This window comes from Cinclus cinclus, chromosome 37 (assembly GCF_963662255.1).
Source record: "Cinclus cinclus chromosome 37, bCinCin1.1, whole genome shotgun sequence".
In the NCBI taxonomy this organism is placed as follows: Eukaryota; Metazoa; Chordata; class Aves; order Passeriformes; family Cinclidae; genus Cinclus; species Cinclus cinclus.
This window is the reverse complement of record NC_085082.1, coordinates 620,075-629,150: the sequence shown is the minus strand read 5'-3', so window position 1 is coordinate 629,150 and position 9,076 is coordinate 620,075. Positions and strand designations below refer to the sequence as shown.

The 9,076-nt window shown below is 58.3% G+C and overlaps 1 protein-coding gene across 1 annotated transcript; it reads right to left on the bottom strand.

The window, feature by feature from the left end:
- Window positions 1-1,488: 1,488 nt before the first annotated feature.
- ERCC1 (ERCC excision repair 1, endonuclease non-catalytic subunit) lies at window positions 1,489-8,398 on the bottom strand. Its single transcript, XM_062512491.1, has 10 exons — window positions 8,282-8,398; window positions 7,341-7,575; window positions 7,036-7,232; window positions 6,588-6,691; window positions 6,198-6,297; window positions 5,564-5,640; window positions 4,420-4,519; window positions 3,341-3,412; window positions 3,189-3,257; window positions 1,489-1,725 (listed from the first exon to the last, which is right to left on the bottom strand). Exons 1-10 carry the CDS (start codon window positions 8,396-8,398, stop codon window positions 1,672-1,674), a joined length of 1,125 nt encoding a protein of 374 aa, XP_062368475.1. The 3' UTR covers window positions 1,489-1,671.
- Window positions 8,399-9,076: the final 678 nt, after the last annotated feature.

Below are 9,076 nucleotides of genomic sequence, written 5' to 3'. Positions count from 1 at the left end.
GTCCCGGTGCCACCCGGAGGTGACAATGACAATGTGGGGAGGTGACAATGACAATGTGGGGAGGTGACAATGACAATGTGTCCCCCCCCCCCTCCCCCTCCCCCAGCCTCGAGGGCTGCCCCGTGCCCCTGAACGGCCTCGAGCACCTGCGGACCCCCCCGGGGGGAGGTGACAACAACGGGGACATCGGGGACACCAAACTCTACGTCCTCCGAGGTGGCCCCGGGGGAGGGGACTGTCCCCTCCTGCTGTCCCCTGTCCCCCCCGAGGGGTCCCTGGCTTGTGCCCCCCCCATTCGGGGGTCCCTCATCATCACCCAGAGTTTTGGGACCCCCCCGGAGACCCCAAAAACGAAGAGGAAGAAGAGGAAGGTGACGGCGGAGCTGGTGGCACTTGGGGACACGGTGACACCGGAGGGGACGGTGCCACCCACGGGGACAGAGCCCGGGGAGGGGTCGGGACCCCCCCGGGACGTCCTGGTAGCCACAGAGGAGCCCGAGGTGGCCAAGAGGAAGAAGAAGAAGAAGAAGAAGCACAAAGAGCAGGAGTGACCCCGAAAAACGTCACTTTTGTCACCTCTAAATGTCATTTATTATAAAAAAATATTGGATTTGGGGGGGGATTTTGGGGATTTTGGGAGGATTTTGGGGATTTGGGGGAGATTTGGGGGGATTTAGGGGGAATTCAAGGGGATTTGGGGGATTTTGGGGGATTTTGGGAGGATTTGGGGGGACTTTGGGGGAGATTTGGGAAGGATTTTGGAGGATTTTGGGAGGATTTGGGGGATTTGGGGGGGATTTAGGGGGAATTCAAGGGGATTTGGGGGATTTTGGGGGAGATTTGGGGGATTTTGGGAGGATTTGGGGGGACTTTGGGAGGATTTTGGGAGGATTTTGGGGAATTTTGGGAGGATTTGGGGGGATTTTGGGGAGATTTGGGAAGGATTTTGGAGGATTTTGGGAGGATTTTGGGGATTTTTGGGGGATTTGGGGGGATTTTGGGTGGATTTTGGGGAGATTTGGGATTTGGGGGGGATTTTGGGGAGATTTGGGGGGATTTAGAGGGATTTGGGGGAGGATTTTTGGGGATTTTGGGGAGGATTTGGGGGATTTTGGGGATTTGGGGGAGGATTTGGGGGATTTTGGGGGAGATTTGGGGGATTTTGGGGAGGATTTTGGGGGATTTTGGGGATTTGGGGGAGATTTGGGGGGATTTAGGGGGAATTCAAGGGGATTTGGGGGATTTTGGGAGGATTTGGGGGGACTTTGGGGAGATTTGGGAAGGATTTTGGAGGATTTTGGGAGGATTTGGGGGGGATTTAGGGGGAATTCAAGGGGATTTGGGGGATTTTGGGGGAGATTTGGGGGATTTTGGGAGGATTTGGGGGGACTTTGGGAGGATTTTGGGAAGATTTCAGGGAATTTTGGGAGGATTTGGGGGGATTTTGGGGAGATTTGGGAAGGATTTGGGAGGATTTTGGGGATTTTTGGGGGATTTGGGGGGATTTTGGGTGGATTTTGGGGAGATTTGGGGGGATTTAGGGGGATTTGGGGGAGGATTTTTGGGGATTTTGGGGAGGATTTGGGGGATTTTGGGGATTTGGGGGAGGATTTGGGGGATTTTGGGGGAGATTTGGGGGATTTTGGGGAGGATTTTGGGGGATTTTGGGGCTCATCGGGGGGTCTGGAGGAAAGGCTCGTGCAGGACATCAAAGAGGCGCTTGGCCTGGTTGGGGACAAGAGAGGACAACGGGTGTCCCCAAATGTCCCCAAATGTCCCCAAATCCGTCCCTAATGTCCCAAAATATCCCCAAATGTCCCCAAACCTGTCCCAAATGTCCCCAAACCTGTCCCAAATGTCCCCAAATCTGTCCCAAATGTCCCAAACCTGTCCCTAATGTCCCAAAATATCCCCAAATGTCCCCAAACCTGTCCCAAATGTCCCAAACCTGTCCCGAATGTCCCAAACCTGTCCCAAATGTCTCCTAAATGTCCCCAAATGTCCCAAACATGTCCCAAATGTCCCCAAACCTGTCCCAAATGTCTCCTAAATGTCCCCAAATGTCCCAAACATGTCCCAAATGTCCCCAAACCTGTCCCAAATGTCTCCTAAATGTCCCCAAATGTCCCAAACATGTCCCAAATGTCCCTAAATGTCCCAAAGTTTGTCCCCAAATGTCCCAAACATGTCCCAAATGTCCCCAAATCTGTCCAAAATGTCTCTCAAATGTCCCCAAATGTCCCAAACCTGTCCCAAATGTCCCCAAATGTCCCCAACCTGTCCCAAATGTCCCCAAACCTGTCCCAAATGTCCCCAAATGTCCCCAAATCTGTCCCAAACCTGTCCCAAATGTCCCCAAATCTGTCCCAAATGTCCCCAGCTCTGTCCCAAATGTCCCCAGATGTGTCCCCAGTTCTGTCCCAAATGTCCCTAAATGTCCCAAAGTTTGTCCCCAAATGTCCCAAACCTGTGCCAAATGTCCCCAAATCTGTCCCAAATGTCCCCAAACATGTCCCAAACATCCCCAGCTCTGTCCCTTTTTTTTGTCACTCACTTTTTGGGGTCCCACGCCAGGACAAAGGGACAAGAGAGGACAACGGGTGTCCCCAAATCTGTCCCAAATGTCCCCAAATCTGTCCCAAATGTCTCCTAAATGTCCCCAAATGTCCCAAACCTGTCCCAAATGTCCCAAACATGTCCCAAATGTCCCCAAATCTGTCCCAAATGTCCCAAACCTGTCCCAAATGTCCCCAAATCTGTCCCAAATGTCCCCAAACCTGTCCCAAATGTCTCCCAAATGTCCCCAAATGTCCCAAACATGTCCCAAATGTCCCCAAATCTGTCCCAAATGTCTCCTAAATGTCCCCAAATGTCCCAAACATGTCCCAAATGTCCCAAACATGTCCCAAATGTCTCCTAAATGTCCCCAAATGTCCCCAAACCTGTCCCAAATGTCCCCAAACCTGTCCCAAATGTCCCCAAATGTCCCCAAATCTGTCCCAAATGTCCCCAAACCTGTCCCAAATGTCTCCTAAATGTCCCAAATGTCCCCAAACCTGTCCCAAATGTCCCCAAATATCCCCAGCTCTGTCCCAAATGTCCCCAAACCTGTCCCAAATGTCCCCAAATGTCCCCAAACATGTCCCAAACATCCCCAGCTCTGTCCCTTTTTTTTTTTTGTCACTCACTTTTTGGGGTCCCACGCCAGGACAAAGGGACAAATCCTCACGGGACGCTCCCGCCACGGCCGCCAGCGACTGCGGGGAGGGGACACAGAGGTGACAAAAACCCCAGAGGTCGGGGACACCCCGAGGGTGGCACGTCCCCAAATGTCACTCACCCCAAAAGTGCCCAGCAGGCTCAGGGCGTCCGTTTTGTTGACGGATTTGACGCTGGTCAGGCAGTCTGTCACCTGGAGGGGGGCAGGGGACATTTGGGGACATTTGGGGACATTTGGGGACATTTGGGGACATTTGGGGACATTCTGGGGACATTTGGAGACAGTTTGGGGACACTTGGGGACACTTTGGAGACACTTGGGGACACTTTGGGACATTCTGGGGACATTTGGAGACAGTTTGGGGACACTTGGGGACACTTTGGAGACACTTGGGGACATTTTGGGACATTCTGGGGACATTTGGGGACACTTGGGGACATTTGGGGACATTCTGGGGACATTTGGAGACAGTTTGGGGACATTTGGGGACATTTTGGGGACCTTTGGGGACATTTGAGGACATTTTGGGGACATTTAGGGACATTTGAGGACATTTGGGGACACTTGGGGACATTTTGGGGACATTTAGGGACATTTGGGGACATTTGGAGACAGTTTGGGGACATTTGGGGACACTGGGGGGATCAGGGGACACTTTGGAGACACTTGGGGACATTTTGGGGACATTTTCGGGACACTTGGGGACATTTTGGGGACATTTTGGGGACATTTTGGGGACATTTGAGGACAATTGGGGACATTTGGGGACATTTTGGGGACATTTTGGGGACATTTGAGGACAATTGGGGACATTTGGGGACATTTTGGGGACAATTGAGGACATTTGGGGACATTTTGGGGACAATTGGGGACATTTTGGGGACATTTGAGGACAATTGGGGACATTTGGGGACATTTTGGGGACATTTGAGGACAATTGGGGACATTTTGGGGACATTTTGGGGACAATTGGGGACATTTGGGGACATTTTGGGGACATTTTGGGGACATTTGAGGACAATTGGGGACATTTGGGGACATTTGAGGACAATTGGGGACATTTTGGGGACATTTGAGGACATTTGAGGACAATTGGGGACATTTGGGGACAATTGGGGACATTTTGGGGACATTTGAGGACAATTGGGGACATTTGGGGACATTTTGGGGACAATTGGGGACATTTTGGGGACACTGACCCGTGACAGGAAATCCTGCTCCACGCGTTCCTTGAGCAGGTCCGGCGGTTTCTGCTCGTAGGATTTGAAAGTTTCCAGGTACCTGGCGGCCTCCTCCGCGCTTTGGGGACATTTGGGGACATTTTGGGGACATTTGGGGACATTTTGGGGACATTTGGGGACATTTTGGGGACGTTGGGGACATTTTGGGGACGTGTTGGGGACATTTTGGGGACGTTTTGGGGATGTTTGGGACATTTTAGGGACACTTTGGGGACATTTTTGGAAATTCTGGGACATTCTGGGGACACCTGGGGACATTTGGGGACACCTGGGGACACCTGGAGACATTTTAGGGACACCTGGGGACATTTTGGGGACATTTTTGGAAATTCTGGGACATTCTGGGGACACCTGGGGACATTTTAGGGACACCTGGGGACATTTTGGGGACACCTGGGGACACCTGGGGACATTTTGGGGATACCTGGGGACACTTTGGGGACACCTGGGGACACCTGGTGACATTTTGGGGATGTTTGGGGACACCTGGGGACATTTTGGGGACATTTTTGGAAATTCTGGGACATTCTGGGGACACCTGGGGACATTTTGGGGACACCTGGGGACACCTGGGGACACCTGGTGACATTTTGGGGATGTTTGGGGACACCTGGGGACACTTTGGGGACATTTTGGAGACACCTGGGGACATTTGGGGACACCTGGGGACACCTGGAGACATTTAGGGACACCTGGGGACATTTTGGGGATACCTGGGGACACCTGAAGACATTTTGGGGACGTTTGGGGACATTTTAGGGACACTTGGGGACATTTTGGGGACATTTTTGGAAATTCTGGGACATTTTGGGGACACCTGGGGACATTTTGGGGACACCTGGGGACACTTTAGGGATGTTTGGTGACACCTGGGGACACCTGGAGACATTTAGGGACACCTGGGGACATTTTGGAGATACCTGGGGACACCTGGGGACACTTTGGGGACACCTGGGGACATTTGGGGACACCTGGAGACATTTTAGGGACACCTGGGGACATTTTAGGGACACCTGGGGACACCTGGTGACATTCTGGGGATGTTTGGGGGACACCTGGGGACACCTGGGAACATTTTAGGGACACCTGGGACAGGTGGTACCTCCAGGCCAGCAGCAGCGTGCAGTCCGTGAGCAGACACACCTTGGCCAGGTCCTTGAGAGCCTGGTGGGGGTCCCTCTGTGGGGACAGGGACAGGTGAGACAGGTGAGACAGGGACAGGTGAGACAGGGACAGGTGAGACAGGGAAAGGTGAGACAGGGACAGGTGAGGGGACAGGGACAGGTGAGACAGGGACAGGTGAGACAGGGAAAGGTGAGACAGGGACAGGTGAGGGGACAGGGACAGGTGGGATGGGACAGGTGAGACAGGGACAGGTGATGGGACAGGGACAGGTGGGACAGGGACAGGTGAGGGGACAATGAGAGGTGGGACAGGGACAGGTGAGACAGGGTCAGGTGGGACAGGACAGGAGAGAAAGGACAGGTGAGGGGCCAGGGACAGGTGAGACAGGGACAGATGAGGGGACAGGGACAGGTGGGACGGGACAGGTGAGACAGGGACAGGTGAGGGGACAGGGACAAGAACGAGGACAGGGAGTGACAGTGGCAAGGTGAGAGTGACAAGGTGAGAGTGCCCAGGTGACAATGCCAAGGTGACAATGCCAAGGTGACAAGGTGACAGCGACAGTGCCCAGGTGACAGTGACAAGGTGACAAGGTGACAGTGCCAGCTCACCACGTCCACCTGCAGCAGCAGCACCTGCAGGCCGAAGCTCCGCCCCAGCGCCCGGAGCCGCTCGTGGATGTAATCGGGGTTCAGGTGATGGTACCTGAGACTGGGGGACAGGGACACCTGGGGACACCTGGGACACACCTGGGGATACCTGGGGGCACACCTGGGGACACCTGGGACACACCTGGGGACACCTGGGACACACCTGGGGATACCTGGGGATACCCGGGGATACCCGGGGACAACTGGGACACACCCGGGGATACCTGGGGGCACACCTGGGGACACCTGGGACACACATGTGGATACCTGGGCACACCTGGGGACACCTGGGGATACCCGGGGATACCTGGGGGGCACCTGGGGGGCACCTGGGGACACACCTGGGCTCACCTGAGGAAGAGGGCGCAGCTGCTCTGGCCCAGGACGTAGTCGGGGACGATGTCCCCGAATTCCCACGGGACGTTGCGGATGAACTTCAGCACCGGATTGCCGCGCTGGGGACACAGCCCACGTCGCGACATCGGCCGCGATATCGGGGGCAGGACCCCCCCTATCGCGATATCAGCCCAAATCCCGCGATATCGGGGGGCGGGACCCTCCCCCTATCGCGATATCAGCCCAAATCCCGCGATATCGGGGGGCGGGAACCCCCAATGTCGCGATATCAGCCCAAATCCCGCGATATCACGGGGCGGGACCCTCCCCCTATCGCGATATCAGCCCAAATCCCGCGATATCAGGGGGCGGGACCCTCCCCCCATGTCGCGATATCAGCCCAAATCCCGCGATATCGGGGACAGCCCCCCCCCTCCCCCTATCGCGATATGGCCCCGCCCACCTGCCGCGGGCTGACAATGATGCTGCTGCTCTTGGTGCCCGGTTTGAGCACGGGCAGGGCCGGCACCTCCCGGTTCTGGTTCCGGTTCCGGTTCCGGTCCCCGGGGGTGGGGGCGGGTCCCGGCGGGGGTCCCGAGGGGGCGGTTCCGGTGGGTCCGGGATCCTGAGCTCGGTCCCGGTTCTGATCCCGATCCCGGTTCCGGTTCTGATCCTGGTCCTGATCCCGGTTCTGGTCCCGGTCCTGATCCTGGTCCTGATCCCGGTCCCGGTCCCGGTCCCGGTTCTGATCCTGATCCTGATTCTGATCCCGATCCCGGTTCCGGTTCTGATCCTGGTCCTGATCCCGGTCCCGGTCCCGGTTCTGATCCCCGCAGGTCCCGGAGGATCCCGGGGGAACTTTCCCGGTGCTCCCCGAGCCCCGCACCACGAACTCAGCGTAAGAACCGGCACCGGGCGGGATCGGAACCGGACCCGGAGCCGGAGCCGGAACCGGACCCGGAGCCTGGGGAGGCACCGTGGAGGCTCTGAACAGAGACGGGACCTGGCGGGGACACCGGGACATTTCCGGTCACCCGTGGGGACACCGGGGTCACCTCATACCCCCCCCTCCCCCGTTCCCGGTTCCCCCGTGATGACCCCGGTCCCTTCCCCGGTCACTCCCGGGACCCCCGGTGTCCCCACACCCCTCGCTCCCGGTTACCCGTGATGTCCCCGTGATGTCCCCGTGATGTCCCCGGTGTCTCCTCGCACCTCTCCGGTTTCCCCGTGATGTCCCCGGTCCCTCTCCGGTCCCTTCCCGTGATGTCCCCGGTCCCTTCCCGGTTCCCCCGTTCGATCCCCGGTCCCTCCCCGGTCCCTTCCCGTTCGGTCCCCGGTCCCTTCCCGTGATGTCCCCGGTCCCTTCCCGGTTCCCCCGTTCGCTCCCCAGTTCCTCCCCGGTCCCTTCCCATTCGGTCCCCGGTCCCTTCCCGTTCGATCCCCGGTCCCTTCCCGTGATGTCCCCGGTCCCTTCCCGGTTCCCCCGTTCGATCCCCGGTCCCTCCCCGGTCCCTCCCCGGTCCCTCCCCGCTCCCTTCCCGTTCCCTCCCCGGTCCCTTCCCGGTCCCTTCCCGGTTCCCCCGTTCGATCCCCGGTCCCTCCCCAGTCCCTTCCCGTTCGATCCCCGGTCCCTCTCCGGTCCCTTCCCGGTTCCCCGTTCGATCCCCGGTCCCTCCCCGGTCCGGTCCCCCCCCGGTCCCCGCCGGTACCGGGGTCTCGTCGGGCCCCTCCTGTCGAAGCGTGAACCGCCGCCGCTTCCCCGCCGGTGCCGCTGCCGGTTCCGCTACCGGGCCAGTGGCGGCTCCGGGATTCGGGTCCGGGTCCATGGAGCGCTTCGGGGGGATCTGGGGTCGGTTCCGGGAAGTCCCGGGGACCTCGGAGCCGGTGTTGGGGTCCCCAGGTTCGGTTCTGGAGTCCCCGGGTTCGGTTCTGGGGTCCCCGGGTTCGGTTCTGGGGTCCCGGGTTCGGTTCTGGGGTCCCCGCGTTCGGTTCTGGGGTCCCGGGTTCGGTTCTGGGGTCCCCGGGTTCGGTTCTGGGGTCCCCGCGTTCGGTTCTGGGGTCCCCGGGTTCGGTTCTGGGGTCCCCGAGTTCAGTTCTGGGGTCCCGGGTTCGGTTCTGGGGTCCCGGGTTCGGTTCTGGAGCCCCGGGTTCGGTTCTGGGGTCCCGGGTTCGGTTCTGGGGTCCCCGCGTTCGGTTCTGGGGTCCCCGGGTTCGGTTGTGGAGCCCCCGCGTTCGGTTCTGGGGTCCCCGGGTTCGGTTGTGGAGCCCCCGCGTTCGGTTCTGGGGTCCCCGGGTTCGGTTCTGGGGTCCCGGAGCCGCCGCGCGCTCTCCGGTACCGCGGGAAGGGGCGTGGTCATATCCCTCCCCATTGGACCGCTGCCCTGTCAATCAAATTAACCACACCCGCGCCAATATTCCCGCCAGTATGAAGGGGCGGGACATCCGCTCGTTTTGAGGGCGTGGCTTAGAACCAAGACCACGCCCCCCGCGTGTGACAAGGACGG

Bases quoted from the DNA above. Each gene is read 5' to 3' on its own strand.
- ERCC1 (XM_062512491.1), bottom strand. From the start codon at position 8,398: ATGGACCCGGACCCGAATCCCGGAGCCGCCACTGGCCCGGTAGCGGAA. The intron at 7,576-8,281 runs GTACCGGCGGGG...TGTCCCCGCCAG, and splicing joins AGGGGCCCGACGAGACCCCG to GTCCCGTCTCTGTTCAGAGC. The intron at 4,520-5,563 runs GTACCACCTGTC...ATGTCCCCAAAG, and splicing joins ACGCTGCTGCTGGCCTGGAG to CGCGGAGGAGGCCGCCAGGT.